Raw genomic sequence first — 26799 nt, 5'->3', positions numbered from 1 at the left:
GACGCCCTAATCCCGCAAAGGGTGGCTGCAGACAAAACGCCTCCAAGTCGCTCTGTCACCCACCATTTGACTACCCTCCCCCCAACTCACCCCCACCTCCCTCATATACCTCTCAACTCCATCCCCCCACCTCATCCTTGGTCTACCTCTCTCTCTCCCTCCCTCCACCTCACCTACATACACCCTCTTAGCCAGTCTTTCATTCTCCATTCTCTTTACATGTCCAAACCACCTCAGTGTATTTCTCCTAATCTTCTCAACCACATCCACATCCACCCCACAGCGTTCCTTCACTTCTTCATTCATCAACCTGTCCCTCCACGTCACTCCACATGCTCCTTTCAAGTAACTCATTTCCACTTCTCTCACTCTTGACTTGTTCTCCTCTTGCAAGGTCCATGCCTCGCTTCCATACGTCAGGGTAGGGATCACAATATTATCATGCAGTGACTTCTTAACTTCCATACTCACCTCCCTATTTCTCATCACTGCTTTCAGTGTACCAACAACATTCCTTCCCTGCTGTACCCTTTCACGCACTTCATCCCCCAAAGTTCCATCCTTACTCATCACACTACCCAAGTACTTGAATGCACTCACATTCTCCATATCCTCACCATCTAACCTCACTACACACTCTGTGACTTCATTCCTCTCAGACATCATAACTTTACTTTTGTTTACATTAACTTTCAGCTTCCTCCTCCTACACACTGTCCCCAATTCATTCACCAAACCTTGCAACTCCCATTCATCTTCACTCAACAGTACTGTATCATCAGCAAACAGCAACACCGGAAGCTTCCAAATCTCACCCTTATTCATTAGAGTCACCCCCACATCCACTGCCCTACCCTGCATCTCCTTTACAACCCCATCCATGTATATATTAAACAGCCATGGAGACATCACACAACCCTGTTTCAGTCCCACATTGAGATCAAACAACTCACTCAGCACACCATCCACTCGCATTGTAGCCCTAGCTCCCTCGTACCCTCATACATACTCTTCACAGCACTCAACAATTTCCCCTCCACTCCATATATTCTTAATACCTTCCACATACCTTGCCTATCTATTCTGTCATAAGCTTTCTCCAAGTCCATGAAGGCAGCATACACTTTCTTTCCCTTCTCTAGATACTTCTCCACTAAACATCTTAGAACAAATATCTGATCTACACACCCTTTTCCCTTCCTAAATCCCCCTTGTTCTTCTCCAGCTAGCTCCTCTGTCATATGCCTAACCCTATCGATGAGTATTCTACCATATAATTTACCAGTCACACTAAGAAGGCAAATACCCCTACGGTTACCACATACTTCTCTCTCCCCTTTTCCTTTGTATAAAGGAACAATTATACCTGATTTCCAGTCCTCTGGAACCCTTCCCTCTTCCCAAACCAATCTACACAACTTCCATATCCACTCCACAACAATCTCACCCCCCATACCTAAGCATTTCACCAAACACTCCATCAATTCGTGGGGCCTTTCCCAACTTAATCTTCTTCATCGCTTCCACTACTTCCACCCTACTGATCTCTTCCTCCCTCCTCTCATCTCTTCTTCTCTCAGCCATTCCCCAACCACTTATACTCACACTGCTCTCACTCTCTGCATTCAACAAATCCTCAAAGTGCTCCTTCCATCTCTTCAGTTTCTCTCTCTTCTCCACCAACAATCTATTATTCCCATCTTTCACTCCCCTACTATTTCCCCTTTCACCCTGCCTTACTTTCTTTACCTCCTTCCAAAACAATTTCTTACTCTCCCTCCATTTCACACTCAGATTCCTCCCAAACTCTTCATCCACTTTCTTCTTACTCTCCTTCACCAGTCTCTTAACCTCCCTTCTCCTGCTCACATATACCTCTTTCTTCTCTCTCTCATCTTCTCCCCTACCTCTACTCGCCAACCATTCTCCATGTGCCTTCTTCTTTTGTTCCACAGCTCGTTTCACCTCATCATTCCACCATGCTGTCCCTTGCACACCCTTGCATCTCCTCCTCACTCCACAAACCGCCTCACACGCTGCGCTTATCTCTTCCGTGAATATCTTACATACGTCTTCCACCCCTTCCATCTGCTCTAGCTCATACCTTCCCAGTCTTTCTTGCACTATGCTCTTATACTCTGTCATTTTCTCACTATCTTGCAATTTCTCCACTCTTCTCACAGGAGCTGCTTCCTCCTGTCTTCCCCTTCGTCTCCTCAACCACTTTCTTTGCAGCTCTACCTTGGCCATCACTAAGTGATGGTCCGAGACTCCATTCCCCCACCCTCTCCACACCCTTGCATCCAACACTTGTCTTCTCATTCGCTCATCCACACACACGTAGTCTATCATTGCCTTTCGTTCAACAAGTTCACCATCCATCCTCCTCATTACTCTCCATGTATACCGGTGGATCATCTTATGACGAAAGTAGGTGTTGGCTATTGCCAAATTTTTAAGGCTTTTGGGGCCCCCTCTCAATTGGGGACTCAGGGGGCAGTTTCAAACAGCCCCCCTCCCTCCCTCAGGTACGCCACTGGTTTGCTATCATTTAGCAATAGTACTGTTTATCAGGATAATAATATTGCCTGTGATGTTTCTGTGTCAGTCTGTTGATTAAGGTGTATAAGAGTTTGTGTATGGCCCTGGAATGCATCTCTTGCTTTTCTTCAGTATTTTATGAGGAAAATTGCTTAGATATGTATTTCGGAAAAGGTCTGAGTAAGCAGAGTAGTGTTCAGATGTCGCTTTTTTCAGAATGGCTTGGACCCCAGTCAGTGCGTTGTTGTGAGGTTTTACTGTATATATAGAAGAAAAATGAAATTCCGATAAAAGCAACATCTGGACCTTCCTCTGCTAACTCGGACTTTTTCTGATACTGTATATCAGACAATAGTCCAGATTGACCAACAGTTTTTAAGCTGTTTTCGCTATCTTTACAGGACGGTACTGTATTATATATTCACTATAACAATCAGGTGGTGTATTACTTCATTCTTTCCTCTTCCTTCTGCCTATGGGTGACTCTAAATTGAGTGACAACCCAAAAGGTATCCTGTACCCCAGGAAATCATTTACTACACAGGGTGGTAACCATATAACCAGATTATGGCACCTGGTGGTTTACTGGGTAATTAAGGTGTTCCAGTCGGATTGAGCCTGTGTAGATTTATATCCAAGGGGTGGTTGGGGTTTATTGCTCACATAATGCAGCTTAGGGATGAGTGAGGCTGGTCACTCATCTTAAATGTCAGGACCAACTTGCCTAGTCCCAGGTTCCTATACTCCTCATGGGGCAACATAGGATCGGATATATATATATATATATATATATATATATAAATACAGTAACCTCTCAAATAACACCAGGGTTAGGTTCCTGGAGAGGTCGCGTTAGTTAAAAACGCGTTATTTAAACATAATTTTCCCTTAAGAAACAATGGTAATATTGGGGGTTACGTTCCTGGACTCTGGGAAAGTCTACCCATTTGGGGAGTTATGCTACTCTAAACTTAAAAGCAACAATATTGATTTGAAAGAAAATCCACATAAATAACAAAAACAGTATATGTGGGGAGAAATAAACAACATATGAACCCTAGTTGGGCCAAAGCATTGTTTACTTCTCCCCAAATACATACTGTTTTCGTTTTTTACGCGGATTTTCTTTCAATTCTGCTTCACTCACGGCATTGTGAAAGTTCCTCAACATTATTAATGCATTAGTAGGTCATAAAAACACTACATTTAAAGCAACATTTTCATTACAGTAAGTAGGTCACAAACAATAACAACACACAGCCACACTTCATCTATGCATCACTCGTCGTCTGCTGCTGTTCCTCCTCACTCCGCTCCCCACCTCCCGCCACTCCCCACCCCAAATTTGTTGTCCCTCCTTGCTCTGCTGTCCCTCCTCTCTCTGCCGTCCTTCCTCTTCCTCTGACTCCTGTGCTACTGGTGATGAAGATAACTCCCTTAAGCTTTCTGTCTTCTTCATGAAGAACTGTTCTATCCTGGTCTGACTGGTTTTCTTCTTTCTGTTCTACAGCATCAAGTTGCAACAATTTGGATCTGCCATCACATTCTTGGCCAAATTTTGTCCGAAAATGAGCCAAAATGATCATAATGGGACCAAACTTCTTTTTCAAATATTATAGTTCGAATAAAACCAGTTTAAGCAACAGGCAAATAAAAAATTGTATTTATACATAAACTGCCACACACGATCTATCAGCTCAGGACTGTCAAAGGCTATCTATCTATCTATCTATAGCCTGACGCCCTAATCCCGCAAAGGGTGGCTGCAGACAAAACGCCTCCAAGTCGCTCTGTCACCCACCATTTGACTACCCTCCCCCCAACTCACCCCCACCTCCCTCATATACCTCTCAACTCCATCCCCCACCTCATCCTTGGTCTACCTCTCTCTCCCTCCCTCCACCTCACCTACATACACCCTCTTAGCCAGTCTTTCATTCTCCATTCTCTTTACATGTCCAAACCACCTCAGTGTATTTCTCCTAATCTTCTCAACCACATCCACATCCACCCCACAGCGTTCCTTCACTTCTTCATTCATCAACCTGTCCCTCCACGTCACTCCACATGCTCCTTTCAAGTAACTCATTTCCACTTCTCTCACTCTTGACTTGTTCTCCTCTTGCAAGGTCCATGCCTCGCTTCCATACGTCAGGGTAGGGATCACAATATTATCATGCAGTGACTTCTTAACTTCCATACTCACCTCCCTATTTCTCATCACTGCTTTCAGTGTACCAACAACATTCCTTCCCTGCTGTACCCTTTCACGCACTTCATCCCCCAAAGTTCCATCCTTACTCATCACACTACCCAAGTACTTGAATGCACTCACATTCTCCATATCCTCACCATCTAACCTCACTACACACTCTGTGACTTCATTCCTCTCAGACATCATAACTTTACTTTTGTTTACATTAACTTTCAGCTTCCTCCTCCTACACACTGTCCCCAATTCATTCACCAAACCTTGCAACTCCCATTCATCTTCACTCAACAGTACTGTATCATCAGCAAACAGCAACACCGGAAGCTTCCAAATCTCACCCTTATTCATTAGAGTCACCCCCACATCCACTGCCCTACCCTGCATCTCCTTTACAACCCCATCCATGTATATATTAAACGGCCATGGAGACATCACACAACCCTGTTTCAGTCCCACATTGAGATCAAAGAACTCACTCAGCACACCATCCACTCGCATTGTAGCCCTAGCTCCCTCGTACCCTCATACATACTCTTCACAGCACTCAACAATTTCCCCTCCACTCCATATATTCTTAATACCTTCCACATACCTTGCCTATCTATTCTGTCATAAGCTTTCTCCAAGTCCATGAAGGCAGCATACACTTTCTTTCCCTTCTCTAGATACTTCTCCACTAAACATCTTAGAACAAATATCTGATCTACACACCCTTTTCCCTTCCTAAATCCCCCTTGTTCTTCTCCAGCTAGCTCCTCTGTCATATGCCTAACCCTATCGATGAGTATTCTACCATATAATTTACCAGTCACACTAAGAAGGCAAATACCCCTACGGTTACCACATACTTCTCTCTCCCCTTTTCCTTTGTATAAAGGAACAATTATACCTGATTTCCAGTCCTCTGGAACCCTTCCCTCTTCCCAAACCAATCTACACAACTTCCATATCCACTCCACAACAATCTCACCCCCCATACCTAAGCATTTCACCAAACACTCCATCAATTCGTGGGGCCTTTCCCAACTTAATCTTCTTCATCGCTTCCACTACTTCCACCCTACTGATCTCTTCCTCCCTCCTCTCATCTCTTCTTCTCTCAGCCATTCCCCAACCACTTATACTCGCACTGCTCTCACTCTCTGCATTCAACAAATCCTCAAAGTGCTCCTTCCATCTCTTTAGTTTCTCTCTCTTCTCCACCAACAATCTATTATTCCCATCTTTCACTCCCCTACTATTTCCCCTTTCACCCTGCCTTACTTTCTTTACCTCCTTCCAAAACAATTTCTTACTCTCCCTCCATTTCACACTCAGATTCCTCCCAAACTCTTCATCCACTTTCTTCTTACTCTCCTTCACCAGTCTCTTAACCTCCCTTCTCCTGCTCACATATACCTCTTTCTTCTCTCTCTCATCTTCTCCCCTACCTCTACTCGCTAACCATTCACTATATGCCTTCTTCTTTTGTTCCACAGCTCGTTTCACCTCATCATTCCACCATGCTGTCCCTTGCACACCCTTGCATCTCCTCCTCACTCCACAAACCGCCTCACACGCTGCACCTATCTCTTCCATGTATATCTTACATATGTCTTCCAAGGCACGTGTGGCTAATTTGAAACCATCATGTACGTGTAAAGTCGCTTTAAATCGAGAAACCATTGTTGGTTAAACATATCTCCTTAAATATTTGCTTGTGTTAAAATGAAAATGCGTTTTTTAAATTCGTGTTAGTTGAGAGGTTACTGTATATATATATATATATATATATATATATATACATATACACTCAATCCTCGTAAACCACAGCAAATTGGGTCTGGACCACTGCCGCGGATTACAAATTCCGTGGTTTATAAATAATAACTCTTATGTGATAAATTAAATAGGGTCTGGACTTTGGCCAACCACCTCCCAAAGCACCCTACCTACACCTATCTAGGCACCATCAAACACAAACATACAAATTTAGGAATATTCAGTGCATGTATTTAATAGAAATAAGCAGTCTCAAGGGATCTCACCTTAATCCTATGACAATATTGCTTAAGTGAATGGAGTGGGGTGGTGTTGGGAAGAACTTAGAACCTCTCCCATCTCCAGCTCCTCTGCCTCCCTCAGGAAACCCTCAAAGTCTGCCTCAGAGATGACAGATGCTACGTCATCCACGTCCTCAGTGTGTGAAGGGCCAGGCAGTGGTTCAGGTTCAGCTTCTGCCCTTACCCGGGGAAAATAGTGGGTGATGAGTTCCTGATGTTTCTCATTAACTCTGTGGCAGTAGTATGCACACTTGCCACCAGGGACGGGTGGTGATTGGTTGTTGGGTCGCGATTTTCAAATTATATGCTGCGGTTTACGATTTTCCTCGGAAAAGGCCCACTTCGCTGCCTAGATCCGCAATTTTCGTGACTTAACAGCGGTTTAAGGGTGCTGGCAGTCTACCAGCCACTTTGCTGCGGATTACGAATCCGTGGTTTATAAACACGCGGTTTACGAAGATTGAGTGTGTATATATATATTTACAGAAGAAATATGTGCAGCATGTGATGTGGTGTGTGGAAGGAAGAGAAGACGGAGGGGGGTGCAAGGAACAGCATGGTGGACTGAAGAGGTGAAACAGGCTGTGGCACAAAAGAAGAAAGCATACAATGAATGGATGAGAAATAGGGCCGTGGAAGAAGTTGAGAGGCGGAAGAGAGAGTTATATGCAGAAAGAAAGAGAGAGGTGAAAAGATTAGTAAGAGAGAGTAAGAAGAGAGTGGATGAGGAATTTGGAAGGAATTTGAGTGTAAAGTGGAGGGACTGTAAGAAAATGTTCTGGAAAGAGGTGAAAAGAGTAAGACAGGGTGGAAGTGAAGTTAGCAGGGGAGTGAAAGATAAAAATGGTAGATTACTAGTGGAGAAGGGAGAAAAAGTGAGCAGATGGAGAGAACACTTTAAGGAATTGTTGAACGTAGAGGATGGAAGTAATGCGAGTATAAGTGGCTGGGGAATGGCTGGGAGAAGGAGGGAGGTGAGAAGACAGGAAGAAATCAGTAGGATAGAAGTTGTGGAAGCAATGAAGAAAGTTAAATCAGGGAAAGCCCCAGGAATTGATGGAGTGTGTGGTGAAATACTGAAGCATGGGGGAGAGATAGTAGTAGAATGGATGTAGAAGATGTGCAGATTAGCCTGGGAGGAAGGTAGAGTCCCGGATGATTGGAAGTCAGGTATAATTATTCCCTTGTACAAAGGAAAAGGGGAAAAAGAAGTGTGTGGTAATCATAGGGGCATTTGTCTTCTTAGTATAATAGGAAAAGTGTATGGTAGGATACTTATTGACAGAGTTAGAGAAAGAACAGAGAAATTAGTTGGAGAAGAACAGGGAGGCTTTAGGAAGGGAAGAGGTTGTGTAGATCAGATATTCATTCTTAGATCTTTAGTGGAAAAGTTTCTAGAGAAGGGAAAGAAGTTGTATGGGGCTTTCATGGATTTGGAGAAAGCATATGACAGGGTGGATAGACAAGGATTGTGGAAAGTGTTAAGAATATATGGAGTAGATGAGAAGTTGTTGAATGCTGTGAAGAGTATGTACGATGGTGCGAAGGCTGCAGTGCGTGTGGATGGTGAACTAAGTGAATTTTTCTCTTTGAAAGTTGGGTTGAAACAGGGATGTGTCATGTCTCCATGGTTGTTCAATCTGTATATGGATGGGGTAATAAAAGAGGTACAAGGTAGGGTAGTGGATGTTGGAGTGGCCCTGGTGAGAGAGGATAGTGTTTGGAAACTCCCTGTACTGTTGTTTGCAGATGATACTGTGTTGTTGAGTGAAGACGAAGGGGAGCTGCAAGGCTTGGTGGATGAGTTTGAGAGAGTGTGTAAGAAACAGAATCTGAAGGTGAATGTAGGGAAGAGTAAAGTGATGGTCTTTGAGAGAGGTGAAGTCAGTGAATGTACAGTGAGTTTGGATGGTGAGAAATTGGAAAATGTGAGTACGTTTAAGTACTTGGGTAGTGTGATGAGTAAGGATGGAGGTTTGGAGGCTGAAGTGCTTGAAAGGGTACAGCAGGGAAGAAAGGTTGCTGGTTCTTTGAAAGCAGTGATAAGAAACAGGGAAGTGAGCATGGAAGTGAAAAAGTTACTACATGACAGTATTGTGATACCAACTCTAACGTACGGAAGTGAAGCTTAGACGTTGTTGGAAGGACACAAGTCAAGAGTGAGAGCAGTGGAAATGAGTTATTTAAGAGGAGCCTGTGGAGTCACTTGGAGAGATAGGCTGACGAATGAGGATATAAAGGAATGTTTTGGTGTTGATGTGGATGTGATAGGGAGCGTTATGAGGAACACACTGAGGTGGTTTGGCCATGTGGAGAGGATGGAGGGTGAAAGACTGACGAAGAGAGTGTATGTGAGTGAGGTGGAGGGGGGAAGAGGGAGGAGGAGGCCGAGGATGAGATGGAGGGATGGGGTGGAGAGGTATATGAGAGAGGGGGGTTTGAGTCGGGAGCAGGGCAGTGAAATGGCGGGGGATAGGGCGACTTGGAGGCGATTTGTTTGTGGCCACCCCAAACGGGATTGAGGCGTCTGGCAATAGATAGATAGATAGATCTATATATTTATATCTATCTGTCTATCTGTCTATATATATATATATATATATATATATATATGTGTGTATGTATGAATATATATATACTGTATATATATAGCAAGCTCACCCCTAACGCGAGGTTTTTGTTTCAACCGTGGCGCATTCGGCGTGAAACCGCGTAAGTTTTAACTACTCCTTATTTTGCTCCCCAGACCCCCTAAATGTAGTGTTTTGCTGTTATCTTCCATTGGTAATCAATATGAAGCAATTTAAGTGGTTAGGTTTATTTAAAGTTATAACTTAAAAATAGAGTACTGCACAGCAAAACTTCAACACACAAATACGTAAAAACGAGGCAACATCCAAATGCCAACTGGTTTCGGGACAATTCGTCATCACAACAATAACAAGACAATTTGCCAATATTAATGAAGACAGCTGTGGGTGATGCTAAAATACAGGTCTCCCTCGTTTTACTCTGTATCGTTTTAAGATATTTCACATTTACGATCCTTTTTCTTTAGTACCAAGTGTTCATTTTACGATTGAGCTCCCTCGCATTTACGATTGGGCATGTGGAAATCCCGCGAGGCCAGGAGGAGGCTGGCAAAGCAAACAACAATTTCCAGCTTCTGCAAACCCACTGCTAGTCCATCTGCATCTGCTACCACTGAGTCATCCAGCCCTGCCACCCAAACCTCCACCACCTCTCATTCTCCTGAGTCATCCACCCCTGCCATCCAAACCTCCACCACCCCTGCTTCCTCCCTCTCCACCTCTTGTGTTGACGAGTGATGGGCTTTGGCCCAGGATGTCTCCTAGCCTCGGAGGAGACATTAAGGCATTATGTCCTCCAGCCTCGGGGGGGAACAACTAAGGGTGGACGGAGCTACAGTACAGTAGGAGGGTACATAACAGTACAGTACAGCTGTATTTCGTGTTGTTTTTGCAATTTCATGCCTTTATGTTTGCAAATGCACATACATATGTGATTCAGATGCACTACAATACATAAAACATCATCATTATTATTGCATATTAGATCACTTGTATGGGTCTTCGGCTCCTTATACACGAGTCCAGGAATGCATCCCTATTTTTCCCATTAAACCTTAATTTTGCCTTACGATATTTCGGTTTATGATTGCCTTTCTAGGAACGCATACCAATCGTAAAACGAGGGAGACCTGTATAATTCAAAGGCGAAATAAGTATATTTATAGAATGATAGGGAATCGTTCAGGGTGCGAATTGTCCTGATGGGGAATCGTCCATGTTTTGATGGGGAATTGTCTGACAGCGAAATGACTAGACGGAGAATTTTCTCGGAACCCGCCAATCATGGGTAATCATATAAATCAGATTAACTGGTTACAAGGTTTTATTTAACACTTTAACTTTATTTAAGTGCTTTAACTTACATATCAGAACAGTAATTATTTAACTTACAAATACAGTACCGTGGAAAATCAGTGCAACAAATCTTTAACGAACAAATAATAAAGGCAATATTCCGACTCCTATCAGGTAAACTGGTTATAAGACTTTATTTCTTGCTTTAACGTTATTTAATAGTACAGTACTTTAACTTGTACATAAACTTACCAGAACAGTAATGTAAATATTTAACTTACAAATACAGTACTGTGGAAAAGCAGGACACGATCACATGATCAAAACAAACCGTGCGTGGTGCTGTGCTGATGTTCGAGGATTTGGCCTTTCAAAGGCCGCTTCTCTTGCGTAAATTTATAGTTTTCGTAATGGTTCTTTAATCTTACGTTGTCTTATACATATCCCAGCACTAACCGCGTATAATTGCGAGCGCGTTCAGGGAGAACGTGTTCGAGGCGAGTTTATTGTATATATATATATATATATATATATATGTATATATATATATGTATATATATATATATATATATATGTATGTATGTGTATATATATACATATCTCTATATATATATATATATATATATACAGTAATCCCTCCACTATCTGATGTATTAGAGCCAAAGGCATGTCCGGAAAGTGGTCCCGTCCGGAAAGTGGGCCTCTGACTGCTAGACTGGTACTTATGGACCCTAACCCAGCCAAACTTTGAAAGCCACCCAAATAACTCCCTACCAGACATGCATAGTACTTATTTAAACCTATTTAAGACCCTATGCACACCAATAATGGACATAAAGTATGAAATAACTGAAAAGGAACCAGAGAATGAGGACTTAGAAGTGAGTATGGAAACTACTTAGGCCTAGCAGCGTACAGGGTACTGTACTGTACTGTACTTACAGCACGTCAGCGACCGCCTCCTCTAACTCTCTAAGGCTCTGGTAGTTATGAAAATGCTCTTGAAGCACATACAGTAATCCAGTGTTGTGCTACACTTAAATCTTTGCACTGTGAGTTATAATTGTTTAACACTGCACATTCTTCTTAACTGAACCACACCAGATTCAGCTGCCATTCCAACCGCCACTTTGCACTCCACACTCACTCCACAGTTAATCCTTTGCTCTCTAAATTCTAATTTCATAACGCTGCAGAACACTGTAAATTCCCATGTGGTCTAGTGGCATGGTACTGCGGTTTATTCACTGTTTATTCACAAAAAACGAGCACGTGCAGCATCGATTACGATGGACATCTTCCCTGAATGAAGGTTAGGCAGTAACTGGGAACAGGGTTGCCAGATCTGAACTCGACCACATTACCAAACTCCTCAATTTTCATTACCAAATTCTTAAAGGAAGCATTTATTCTTCAATAATTATATATACAAGTGTAAATAAATGTAATCACTCTCCTTATAATTAACAGCATGTTGATTATTTTCATGCTATGTAGACTAGCAGATTAATCAGAGAGAGCAGACAATCCACCATCTCCGTCCTGTGTATCATCATACATGTGAAAAATCCATTTGGTAATGCATTATTCTGATTCATTACCAAATGAATTTTTCATTACCAAATTGGCCCACATTTGGTAATGAAAAATACCAAATGGCAACCCTGACAGGGGAGGGGAGAGGGGGGAGGAAGGAAGGGGTGAAGGGTCCGTGGTGTAACAGCTGTTTGGTGCCGCGCGGCAATTTCAAATTACGGGTGGGGAAAAAATCGGATTTTGGGGGGATTTTTTTCATTTTTTGGCCATTTTTTGGTTCCTAAGGTCCAGGCCCACAATGTCCGGTAAGTGGGGTGTCCGGAAAGTGGGTGTCCGGAAAGTACAGGGATTACTGTATATATATATATATATATATATATATATACACACAGTAGGCTCGCACAGTGCGCAAGAGATTGGGCGGTCCACGACCTCGCGCACTGGATATTCGCATACTGGGAATACATAATCTTATGGGAATAATTACATATGGGTGGAACCCCCTCATACCTGGACATTTTTTGGCCCTTAGAGACATAAAAAGGGTCAAATTTTTCAGACATTGTACTACAGATATAGCTGCAATAACAAAAATATGGGCAGTCACCTTAACAACAGTAGACAATAGGCCTGATGGATTTAAACAACAAGAGTTCTGCGGCGCGGCAACGCACTTACAGTGCCCCCACCACCACCCCGGCCGCACCACGCTTGTTTAACGGTTGCCAATGTTGTATTATTCCAGGCTTTGACGAAGAAATTTACGGCCTGTTGAATGTTACATTTCTTCCAGAATGCAGCAACAGTCATTATGGTGGGGGTTGCAGGTATGCCAGGTGAAGCAGGTGAGTCAGGTGGGGCAGTGAAGGTGGAAAGGGAGGCGGCTGGTGAGTCAGGTGGGGCAGTGGAGGACGGCGGTGTGTGAGTCAGGGGAGGTGGTGAGGGGAGGATCCTCCCTCTCCTCCTTGCTACTGCTTACATTTTCGGCAATTTCCTTCATCTCTTCTTGCTTGTTTGTTTCATTCTTCATCTTGTTATGGACGTATTGACAGTATAACTTGGTATTCACAAAATAAACATCTTTATTATAGAAACTGGGTATCTATTCTAACTTACTGTTATTGCCGAAAACGTTATTATTGAAGCTGTTATTGGCGATATCTTATTGTAGACTCCTTTTGAGCACCTTCCCCATGAGCCTCTAGGTCACTATTGGCGCATTGTGTGTGGGGGGGTCGCGTACTGATGGAAAATGGTGTTTTTAAGCCACTTCTTGCCTCTACCTTGTGTTTTGTGGAGTAAACTTGTGCATTCAAGGTTTTTCGTTATGATTTTTGGTCACTCGCGCACAATGCGATTCGCGCACTGTGATGACGCACACTGGGCGAGCCTACTGTGTATATATATATATATATATACACAGTAACCTATCAACTAACACGAGTTTAAAAAACACGTTTTCGTTTTAACACGAGCAAATATTTAAGGAGATATGTTTAACTAACAAGGGTTTCTTGATCTAATGCGACTTTACACGTACGTGATGGTTTCAGATTAGCCGTGCGCGCCTTGGATGGTCCCGAGCTGATAGACCGTGTGTGGCAGTTTATGCATAAATAAAATTTTTTATTTGTCTGTTGGTTAAACTGGTTTTATTCAAACTATAATATTCGAAAATGAAGTTTGGCCCCATTATGAGCAATTTGGCTCATTTTCGGACAAAATTTGGCCAGGAAAGTGATGGCAGATCTAAATTCTTACAACTTGATGCTGCAGAACAGAAAGAAGAAAACCACTCAGACCAAGATAGAGCAGTTCTTTATGAAGAAAACAGAAAACATAAGGGAGTTATCTTCATCACCAGTAGCACGGGAGTCAGAGGAAGAGGAAAGACAGCAGAGCGAGGAGGGACAATAAGTTTAGGGTGGAGAGCAGCGGGAGGTGGGGTAGCGGGATGATGGGGTAGCGGGATGATGGGGTAGCGGGATGAGGAGGGACAGCAGCAGACAACGAGGTGATGCATAGATGACATGAGGCTGTGTGTTGTTATTGTTTGTGACCTACTTACTGTAATGAAAATGTTGCTTTTACTGTAGTGTTTTTATGACCTACTAATGCAGTAATAATGTTGAGGAACTTTCACAATGCCTTGAATGAAGCAGAATTGAAAGAAAATCCACATAAAAAACGAAAACAGTATGTATTTGGGGAGAAGTAAACAACGCTTCGGCCCAACTAGGGCTTAAATGTTATTTCTCCCCAAATATACTGTTCTTGTTTTTTATATGGATTTTCCTTCAAATTAATAGTGTTGCTTTTAAGTTTAGAGTAGCATAACTCCCCAAATGGGTAGACTTTCCCAGAGTCCAGGAATGTAACCCCTAATATTACCATTGTTTCTTATGAGGAAATTATGTATAAAAAACGCGCTTTTAACTAACGCGACCTCTCCAGGAACCTAACCCTCGCGTTATTTGAAAGGTTACTGTATCTGTCTATCTATCTATTGCCAGACACCTCAATCCCGTTTGGGGTGGCCACAAACAAATCGCCTCCAAGTCGCCCTGTCCCCCGCCATTTCAATGCCCTGCTCCCAACTCACACCCCCCTCTCTCATATACCTCTCCACCCCATCCCTCCATCTCATCCTCGGTCTCCCCCTCCCTCTTCCCCCCTCCACCTCACTCACATACACTCTCTTCGTCAGTCTTTCACCCTCCATCCTCTCCACATGGCCAAACCACCTCAGTGTGTTCCTCATAACGCTTCCTATCACATCCACATCCACACAACAACGCTCCTTTATATCCTCATTCGTCAGCCTATCTCTCCATGTGACTCCACAGGCTCCTCTTAAATAACTCATTTCCACTGCTCTCACTCTTGACTTGTGTCCTTCCAACAACATCCAAGCTTCACTTCCATACGTTAGAGTTGGTATCACAATACTGTCAGGTAGTAACTTTTTCACATCCATGCTCACTTCCCTGTTTCTAATCACTGCTTTCAAAGAACCAGCAATCTTTCTTCCCTGCTGTACCCTTTCAAGCACTTCACCCACCAAACCTCCCTCCCTACTCATCACACTACCCAAGTACTTAAACGTACTCACATTTTCCAATTCCTCACCATCCAACCTCGCTGTCCATTCACTGACTTCACCTCTCTCAAAGACCATCACTTTACTCTGCCCTACATTCACCTTTAGATTCCGTTTCTTACACACTCTCCCAAACTCATCCACCAAGCCTTGCAGCTCCACTTCGTCTTCACTCAACAACACAGTATCATCTGCAAACAACAGTACAGGGAGTTTCCAAACACTATCCTTTCTCACCAGGGCCACTCCAACATCCACTACCCTACCTTGTACCTCTTTTATTACCCCATCCATGTACAGATTGAACAACCATGGAGACATGACACATCCCTGTTTCAACCCAACCTTCAAAGAGAAAAATTCACTTAGTTCACCATCCACACGCACTGCAGCCTTTGCACCATCGTACATACTCTTCACAGCATTCAACAACTTCCCATCTACTCCATATAGTCTTAACACTTTCCACAATCCTTGTCTATCCACCCTGTCATATGCTTTCTCCAAATCTATGAAAGCCGCATACAACTTCTTTCCCTTCTCTAGAAACTTTTCCACTAAAGATTTAAGAATGAATATCTGATCTACACAACGTCTTCCCTTCCTAAAGCCTCCCTGTTCTTCTCCAACTAATTTCTCTGTTCTTTCTCTAACTCTGTCAATAAGTATCCTACCATACACTTTTCTAAGAAGACAGATGCCCCTATGATTACCACACACTTCTTTTTCCCCTTTTCCTTTGTACAAAGAAATAATTATACCTGACTTCCAATCCTCCGGGACTCTACCTTCCTCCCAGGCCAATCTGCACATCTTCCACATCCATTCTACTACTATCTCTCCCCCATGCTTCAGCATTTCACCACACACTCCATCAATTCCTGGGGCTTTCCCAGATTTAACTTTCTTCATTGCTTCCACAACTTCTATCCTACTGATTTCTTCCTGTCTTCTCACCTCCCTCCTTCTCCCAGCCATTCCCCAGCCACTTATACTCGCATTACTTCCATCCTCTATGTTCAACAATTCCTTAAAGTGTTCTCTCCATCTGCTCACTTTTTCTCCCTTTTCCACTAGTAATGTACCATTTTTATCTTTCACTCCCCTGCTAACTTCACTTCCACCCTGTCTTACTCTTTTCACCTCTTTCCAGAACATTTTCTTACAGTCCCTCCACTTTACACTCAAATTCCTTCCAAATTCCTCATCCACTCTCTTCTTACTCTCTCTTACTAATCTTTTCACCTCTCTCTTTCTTTCTACATATAACTCTCTCTTCCGCCTCTCAGCTTCTTCCACGGCCCTATTTCTCATCCATTCATTGTATGCTTTCTTCTTTTGTGCCACAGCCTGTCTCACCTCTTCAGTCCACCACGCTGTTCCTTGCACCCCCCTCCGTCTTCTCTTCCTTCCACACACCACATCACATGCTGCACATATTTCTTCTGTAAATATCCTACAGACACCTTCCACGTCTCCCATCTGCTCCAGTTCATATTTGCCCAATCGTTCCTCCACTTCTCTCTTATACTCTGCCTTTTTCTCATCCTCTTGTAACCTTTCCACTCTCCTTGCAACTACTCTTTCCTCTCGTCTTTCCCTTCTTCTATTCCTCCATCTTACTTGAATTTTAGTTCTGGCCACCACCAAGTAGTGGTCAGAAAGTCCACTCCCCCAGCCTCTATAAACTCTTGCATCCATTACACATCTTCGCATCCTTTCATCCACACACAGATAATCGATCATTGCCTTCCTTTCATTCAGTTCACCACCCACCCTTCTCATCACTCGCCATGTATACCTGTGGATCATTTTATGCCTGAAGAGGGTATTGGCTATCACCAACCCCCTTCCAGCACAAATGTCCACTAATGCACTCCCATTCTCATCTATCTCAGCAGGCACACCCCACTCACCAACTATTCCATCCACCTTCACATTCCCAACTTTACCATTCATATCACCGATCAAAAACACTCTCTCATTCCTTCCAAACTTTTCCATGCACACTTCTACATATATATATATATATATATATACAGTACATCCCCCTAGTACGCGCCTATATGGGCGGCAGAGGAAGTCGCGTACTGTGAATACATAAACTTATGGGAAAAATTACATGTGGGTGGCACCCCCCTTCATGGGCAACCTCTGGGATGCCTTTCAGACCTAAGTATTTTACTGTACAGGGAAACTATCTAAGACATACTACGTAAGATAAAGCAAACCAACAAGATTATGGCTTTACTAGATATATCAACAAGGATATGGCTTAACTGAACCAACAAGAATATGGCTGCTCACCTTTACCCGTTATCGCTTCTTGGGGGGACAATGTTGCGTACTGGGGGTAACCCCTGATTTGGGCCACTCTTAGCTGCCCGTCTCGCTTAGAAGGAGTTCAGTTCGCCTACTAATAAAAAATACGCTAAAATAAGAAAATAATAGGTCCTCGCTTACAAGGGGGATCACGTACTCGGAAGTCGTGTACTGTTGGGATGTACTGTATATATAGAGAGAAAGAGAGAGAGAGAGAGAGATAATACATATACATGACATTGAGAGGGCTCTCCTTCCACATTAAGGGATCTTTGTGTGCGTCATGTGTTTGAATTGTGTTGTTGTATGGTAGTGAGACCTGAGCAGTAAAGGAAGAGGATATTCTCAGCTTCAAACATACAGAAATGGCGACGATGAGGTGGATGTGTAGTGCATCCTTGAGTGCAAGGCCTGGAAGGGCTAGGTTTATGATGGAAGAGTTGAGAGGTAGGATGGGACTGGAGTGTATTGGTGTTGTGTTGAGGAGAGGTAGATTAAGATGGTTTGGGCATGTGAAGAGGGTAGGGAATGATAATTGGGTGCAGAAAGTGAGAAGTGTTAATGTTGGGAGTAGGGTAGTGAGAGGTAGACCACAATAAGTGTTAATATTGGGGGTGGGGTGGGGTTATGAGGGGTAGACCGAGAAAGACATGGGACGAGGTCATTAAGTATGACCTTAGGGTTAAGGGACTGAACAGGGAGGCTGCAATGGATCGTGCAGCATGGAGAGCCGCCATTAGGTGACCAAGGCCGACACATGCAAGCATGTTGGAGCCTTTAAAAAAACGAAAACGATATATATATATATATATATATCCATCCATCACCTAATCCTACTTTGCCCCATGAGGAGCGTAGGAGCCCAGGGCTAGGAAAGTTGGTCCTGGCATGTAAGATGAGAGTGACAAGCCTCACTCATCCCTGAGTGGCATTACATGAGCAATAAACTCCAACCATCCCTTGGATATAAACCTTCACTGGCTCAATCTGATTGAAGCACCTTTATTAGCCACTAAACCACCAGGAGCCAAAATTTGGTTATATGGTTACCACCCAGCACAGTAAATGGTTTCCTGGTGTACAGGAAACCATTTGGCTTGTCACTTAGTGTAGAGTCACCCACAGGCAGAAGGAGGAGGAAAGAATGAAGGAAAGAAAAACACGAGAGGGAGTGTAAAGTCACCCACAGGCAGATGAAAGAGGAAAGAATGAAGGAAAGAAAGACAGAAGTGGATGGATGGAAAGAAGGATGGAGGAGAGGAAAGGGCAGACACCCGAGAGCAGCACTACATCAAGTGAGTGGATGGTGAGTGTCCCCACCTACCACACAATATATATATATATATATATATATATATATATATATATATATATACAGTAATCACTCTAATATCCGGACGCCCAATATCCGAACATCCCCACTATCCAGACATAAGAATGTTTCATACTGTACTTTTTTTCATACTATACTTACCTCATTTCACTTTTTAATGGCCTTTATTGGTGTGAATAGGGTGTTAGGAGCTAGGCATGTGTGGTAGGAAGGTGTTTTTCTGAGTTAGGCTAGGTTAGGGTCCATAAGTACCAGTCCAGGAGCCAGACACCAGAATGTTTATTATTGTATGAACCTACTTCTAAACCCTCATTTTATGTTTCTTTTGCATTTATTTCAGTCATTTATGTGCCTTATTGGTGTGATTTGGGTCTTAAATAGGTGCTATGCATGTCCAGAGGGAGTTGTATAGGTGTTTCTCTGAGTTAGGGTCCAAGTACAAGTCCATAATCTGGGGCCCAATATCCGGACAGAACCAATATCCGGACCTACCTATGGCTCTATTACGTCGGATATTGGAGTGATTACTGTATATATATATATATATATATATATATATATATATATATTTATATATTGGTAGGTGGGGGTGCTCACCATCCACTCACTCGATATAGTGCTGCTTTGGGTTTCTGCCCTTTCCTCCCTCACTTCCTTCCTCTTCTGTCTTTCTTTCCTTCATTTTTTCATGTTCCTTCTGCCTACAGGTGAGTTTACACTCTCTTCTGACATTCTTTTCTTTGCTCTTTCCTCTTCCTTCTGCCTGTTGGGGACTGCACTGAGTGACAAGCCAAATGGTGTCCTGTACACCAGGAAACCATTTTCTATGCTGGGTGGTAACCATATAACCAAATTATGGCATCCGGTGGTTTTGTAGATAATTAAGGCACTCCAACCGGATTGAGCCTGTGTAGGTCTATATTCAAGGGGTGCTTGGGGTTTTTGCCCATGAAATGCCACTCAGGGATGAGTGAGGCTGGTCACTTTCACCTTATATGTCAGGACCAACTTGCCTAGCCCCGGGCTCCTACCCTCCTCATAGAGTGGTATAAGATTGGATGATGGCTGGATGTTGGTTCCTTCTTCCTCACATAAAAATATATATATATGAGGCGTCTAGAACCAAAGGGGCATCGGCGCCAAAATGTACTTTTGAGTTATGACGCTTTAAAGTTGTGTTTATGGCAACGTCATAACCAGAAGGCAATAAACAGACCTTTTATACATCTAAATGATCATCAGCGCCTATGCTCTACATGTACAGCCAAAAAAACAAAACAGTAATAACCGTAACCACAAAATAGGCAGTAAACCAAACCCCCAATTTATAAATGGGCATAATAACATATTGTAGGGATTTAAAAACATGGCAGAAAAAACATCAACGAATGTATTAATGTACAAAAATTTATTAACTGAAGATTCCAGTTCACTTAATATTAATAAACGAATGATTATTACTGTAATTTCACGTTTTTGACAACTAAATCTGAAATCAATGCAGTTATTATTTTTCCTCTACCATAATAGATTGAAATAATAACACTAAAAAAAAAAAAGTAGTGTAGTGCTTAAGTATATTGAGAAGGGGTAGTGGGGGGTTAAATGGTGGGGTCGTCATCTAGGAGAACGACATCCAACTCTGCCTCCTCGGTGCCACGCCCCCTCCCGCTGTCTCCCCTCACCACTCTCTTTTCCTCTTCCTTTCTACCTTTTTCCACTTCTCCACACACTTCTGACACTTACGAGAGGTTATAGGCACCACCTCCTCACTGTAACTATGTGATGAACTCATCTTGTCACCCCCCCTTCAACCCCAATAACAACAGCTCATCTTGTCACCAACAATCTACGATAAATGGGGTAAAAATCCAATACGTAATAATTAGACACCTCAGTTAATACGGGAGGGAAGTCTCACCAGCACACCGGGCAGGCCACACGCTTGCTGATTGGCTGCTCTGGGGGAGTGGCAGAGAGTGAGAATGCTAATTGGTTTGGGCTGTGTGGCTTAGTGCCTGCCTGCTCTGATTTGTTCGCCCGGCAGCATGGACAAAACCACGTGACTTTGAGCCCCTCTACCAATGTCCAGAAGGCCGAATCTTGTATGGCAACCAGTGCTGTCACTGAGAAGAGGGTTAAGCCTGTTGTCTCCCCTACCTAACTCAAAACCAGTATATTGGTGAGGATGCCCCTTTGGCTCTAGACGCCTCATATATATTGCCTCTCTCTCTCTCTCTCTCTCTCTCTAGCTACCCGATATCCAGTATATCAATAACCGTACACTTACTACACCAAACGAAAGAAATTGGGGAACATTCCCACAATCAGAATGGCCGTTGATTTGCTAGTCTGAACACTCCACCGCTCCCTAGCCCCTTCGTTGCATATGGTATTCCTTGTGAAATTTCCACAAAATTTTTTGCGTTTTTTTTCTTAATTAAGGGCATGAATACACTCTCTGAGTGGGATGCAGGGATGTTAGATGTGAAGCACGGGCCAGCCTTTGTATTTAGTTACCTGCTGACAGTCATGGAGTGAACATGCGCCTGCAATCACATTGAATCCCACCAACCCCCGTTGCCCAATCAGGCGGGATTCGCCCCTGTACGTCTAAAAGGGGGTGAAGTGAGATGCTTGGGGCTTGATGACACGTACACTCACCCATCTCTCTCTCTCTCTCTCTTTCTCTCTCTCTCTCTCTCTCTCTCTCTCTCTCTCTCTCTCTCCACACTGGGCACTTCCACTTTCATTTTTCTATCTATCTATCTATTGCCAGACGCCTCAATCCTGTTTGGGGTGGCCACAAACAAATCGCCTCCACGTCGCCCTGTCCCCCGCCATTTCACAGCCCTGTTCCCAACTCACACCCTCCTCTCTCATATACCTCTCCACCCCATCCCTCCATCTCATCCTCGGCCTCCCCCTCCCTCTTCCCCCCTCCACCTCACTCACATACACTCTCTTCGTCAGTCTTTCACCCTCCATCCTCTCCACATGGCCAAACCACCTCAGTGTGTTCCTCATAACACTTCCTATTATCCACATCCACACCACAATGCTCCTTTATATCCTCATTCGTCAGCCTGTCTCTCCATGTGACTCCTCTTGGTCATTGCCTTCATCTTCACCATCCCTTTCATTTTTACCTTTGCACTCATGTTCTTTTTAATGCTCATATTCACATTCATATTTACATCCATGCTAACTTTCACTTTCACATTCACCTTTACACTCACTTTCATTATTACTTTAATTTTCATTTTTACCTTCACATGCATCTTTATTTTCTCACTTTCATGTTCACTCACCTTCTTTTCTTTTACCTTGACATTCCTCTTTTTCACTCACCTGTAGGTTTGAAAAGTTCGCATCCAAACGTGGACTTGGTGGTGTGTGCAGCTTTCCCCATCCTCCCTCCATTCCCTCGCTTCTACCCCCTTCCCCAACCTTCCCCTGTCCCTCTTCCATCTCCTGCCACTTTCTTTGCTGCCAGGTGTGTCTCCCTGCCTTCTCCCACCCCCGTTTAGTGCACTGCCTGCCTGGCCCACACTTTTTCACTGTTGCTGTGTCTGTTGCCCAGAACGCATCTCAGCATAGACGTATGTCATCAAAAAATTGCCATACCATGTTTGTATGCGATGATTGATGTCTCATTTTTTAGGAATAGTATTGTTGTGGAGGGGGGAAGAGGGAGGGGGAGGCCGAGGATGAGATGGAGGGATGGGGTGGAGAGGTATATGAGAGAGGGGGGTGTGAGTTGGGAGCAGGGCAGTGAAATGGCGGGGGACAGGGTGACTTGGAGGCGATTTGTTTGTGGCCACCCCAAACGGGATTGAGGCGTCTGGCAATAAATAGATAGATAGATAGTATTGTTTATGAGGATGATAACATTACCTGTGGTGTTTCTGTGTCAGTCTCTGTTGATTAAGGTATATGAGAGTTTGGGTTTGGGCCTGTAACGCATATCTGGCTTTCGTTCAGTATCTTATGGGGAAAATTATTTCGATATCCAGCAATTCATTGTCCAAAAACTCCCACCGGTACACAACACCGCCGGATATCGAGATATGCCTATATATAACAGGGTGAAGTCTGTACACTATTTGGACTTAGCCCCTGCTTACATGTTAGTGAAATTTCTATCTTTGTAGTTAATTATCAAGCATGTTATTTATTTATTTCTTATGGTAGTAATCTCTCATTTATCCAGACGATCAGTATTTGGACGTGTTCATAATCCAGATGCTGGACCTTGGCTCTGTTTCATAATCCAGATGCTGGACCTTGGCTCTGTTAAACCGTTATCCGAAATTACATGCTATTATCTGGATGTTAAAGTCCCCAAGAACTTTGGCTGGCTAGCCAACATGTTAAAACTTTTGGTATTATGGCCACTGGGCTCGAGCCATGAGTGGGAAGTAGGCCGTAACCCACATCCAGAGCTAAAATGTCTATCCGCCCCTGTACTGAATGATCAAAGTCGCGCACTCATCTTATCATTCTAAGCGAACCTCTAGCACCCGAGTAATACGACTGTAACCTGCAAGCGGTGTCAAAACATCCATACACATCCCCACCAAATGTCCAGTGTCGCGCGGCCACCAGGCTAAGTCTTTCCCATCCACCACCACCATCAAACACAGACTACAAGCCACTCGTACATTTTTGGCAACAGCAGCCGTCCACCTCTCTACCGAACATCGAAAGTCCTCCAGTCACTGCAAGTTGTTTCCGCATGGCCACTTGGCATCTAACTGACCACAAGCCACGAGTAAATGTACGGTAAAAACACCCGTCCGCCTGTTGACAGAAGGGGGAGAATCCTGCCCACAGCCTCACTTCTCCCCCCCTCCTGACCCTCCTTCGTACCCTCCCATCTCCCCCCTCACTTCCTTAGTCCCTACCCTCCTATGTGGTGATAACACTGATTCGTGAATTTTCAATTTTTTTTTTAGATTTATTCGACTACTGTTGGTCGTATCAAAATTCTGAAGTGATCACGAGAAAGCTCATGAAATTCTGCATCTTGACATATGCTTAACTCTAGGAAGATGTTGGCAAAATTTTGCATTAGAATGGTGGGAAGTTATATGAAGGTAACTTTTCCTCCTGATTGCTTTATTCTTGCTGCATTTCTGTACTTTTATTTTTCAGTCATATATGTTTTTAGTAGCTTGTATTATAAAAACCAGCAAAGATGAGGTATACCATTTATACCAATATAACTTTTGGGGCAAAGGTCCAAATGAATGTGTTTGAGTGGATGAGTCAATTGGAGTGTGTCGTCCTGCCTCGGGTACCTCCCTTTCCTTGGGGGAAGCAGCCTAGGTAGGTAGATATATATATATTTGGCTGTGGATTTTTTTTGGGCCCCAGGAGCAAGTACTCGTCACAGACAACAGATTTTCAAATCGTTATCAGGTTTTTTGTGGATTATTGTTGGTTATGCATTGTTTTCTTGATGTTTAGCATTAATATGGATAATATGTGTTTTGATGTCTCAATATGGCAGAATGACCAGAAAACAGATCCAAAATTAGGAGGGATACTGTACATACAGTAGTGCATAGGTCAGGTGTTTTTTGGTTTTCAGTGTGTTTTTTTTTCATGGTTTTCTTGATGTTTAACATTAATATGGATATTCCTATATGTGTTTTGGTGTCTAAATATGGCAAACTGACCTAATAACAGTGCCAAAACTAGGAGGGGTACTGTACATAGTGTATAGGTCAGTTGTTTTTTGGTTTTCATTTTTTTTTCATGGTTTTCTACGTGTTTAACATTACTTTGGATTTTCTTATGTGTGTTTTGATGTCTAAATATGGCAGATTGACCTGAAAACAGTGCCAAAATTAGGAGGGGTACTGTACATACAGTGGTGTGTAGCTAGGGTGTTTTTCTTGGTTTTCATTTATTTTTTTTTTTATTATTTTTTTTTTGAAAATTATTTTAGATAATCCTATTTTTGTTTTGATGTCGATGGCAGAATGATTGGAAAACAGTGCCAAAATATGGAGGAGTACTGTACATGCAGTAGTGTATAGGTAGGGTGTTTTTTGTTTTTAGTGTTTTTTCTACATGGTTTTCTTGGCGTTTAGCATTACTTTGGATATTCCTTTGTGTGTTTGATGTCTAAATATGCCTGAATGACCGGAAGACACTGCCATATTAAGCATAGGTACTGTACAAATAGGATAGGTATAGGTTGGAGGTTGGGTATAGGTAGGGTCTGGGTTTGGTAGAGGAAGAGTGTTCATTATCTGGATGTTGCCACTACCCGGACATGCCTTTGGCCCCATCATGTACAGATAAATGAGGGATCACTGTACCCTTGATAAAATAAAGTACCAGCACACTGGGGTCGGATAATATGTGAAATGCTTCATCTCTTGTTCAGTCGATAGTGTTGGCATGCCTGTTTAATTCACAGAAATTTACAATGCCCATTAGAATGCAATGCCGTATGAAATTGTGGGGTTAGATATTACTGACGACTGTCACAACCGCAGTGCCAACATATCCATGCCATTTCCTGGAAATCATAGTCCGTGTATCATAATGTCTTACACCGAAAGGATGCCGATACTTTTTTTATCAAGGGTACAGTACATTCAATTTCAGTGGTAGCCAGCCATCTGCTTACTGTGTTAGGTACTAACAGAAGAGTGGAGAAACAATAGGTGATTAGCCACATTTACATTTATAGCTAGGGTTTTTAGTTATCTCCTTTAACATATGGCCTGTCTGGTTAATGTTTATGCATCATTTCTTTTTTAGGAACTCAGCCGTGAATTTCTTGAGTGGCTAAATAAAGAAATAAACAAGAATAGTGTGAATCCACAAAATATCCGTCCATGCTTTCCATGCATATGGAGGAAGTTTCTGGACAGTACTCATCAGACAGATGAAATTAAGTTCATCTAGCTTATAATTGGTAAGTTGTTTATCTGCTTTTTATTCTGTCAGTAGATGTGAGATAACTGCACTGTATATCTTCTTCCAATAGAATTAAGTGCAGGTATACCTCGATATACGATACCCCTAGATGCCATACCCCTGCTTAATGACGGGGGTAGAAATACCACCATACCCTGCCTAACGATGGCCAAATCCCAGTTTAACAATGGGTTTCGATTTTTTTACTGGTTTTGATGATATTTTAGACTAAAATTGTGTTTTTAGGTTGATTTATAAACTGTTTTTAGACTTAGATTAATGTGTTTTAGCCATAGGTGGGGTGAACATTGTTATTATGGGATACAGTTTGCTAATCTTGATTTTTTCCAGACTTAAATTTGATGATTTTCAGATTTTATTTGTTAGTGAGTTATTTACAGGTGTTAGGTTAGCTTCTTTTACAGCTGTTAGGCCATTTAGATTGACTTTAAACTTGTTTTTGAGCTTATTTGGGTGGGTTTTGGACTTGTTTGGGGGGGGAAACCCAAGGCTGAAAAAAGCATTCCATTGCTTTACATGTTAAATCTACCCCAATGTACAATACTGTGCCTAACGATGGGTTTTTACCTAACCAATTGCATCGCTAAACCAGGGTATACCTGTATATATATATATATATATATATATATATATATATATATATATATATGTATACACACACACTGGTTTAACGATGCAGTTCGTTAAGTACAAACCTATCGTTAGGTGGGGTATCGTTTCTCGGGGTAGATTTAACGTGTAAAGTATAGGGATGTGTTTTTTGAGCCTTGGGTTTCCCCCCCAACCAAGTTCTAAACCCTCCAAAATGAGTCCAAAAACAAGTTCCTAGCCAACCAAAAACCCCAAATAGCTTTAAAAGAAGCTAA

At 42.8% G+C, this 26799-nt stretch overlaps 1 protein-coding gene across 1 annotated transcript in view; it reads left to right on the top strand.

Annotated features, from left to right (window-relative positions):
• The window catches only part of LOC145410739 (uncharacterized), a 256684-nt gene extending 230784 nt beyond the window's left edge, over positions 1–25900 (top strand). Inside the window, exon 8 of the mRNA XM_080280844.1 lies at positions 25754–25900. Coding sequence (XP_080136970.1) covers positions 25754–25900 — 147 coding nt within the window. The remainder of the gene's footprint in view (positions 1–25753) is intronic.
• Positions 25901–26799: the final 899 nt, after the last annotated feature.

Source organism: Coenobita brevimanus, chromosome 86 (assembly GCF_032717465.1).
Source record: "Coenobita brevimanus isolate Jiangsu-jjx chromosome 86, ASM3271746v2, whole genome shotgun sequence".
Classification (NCBI taxonomy): Eukaryota; Metazoa; Arthropoda; class Malacostraca; order Decapoda; family Coenobitidae; genus Coenobita; species Coenobita brevimanus.
This window is presented reverse-complemented; position numbering and strand designations above follow the sequence as displayed.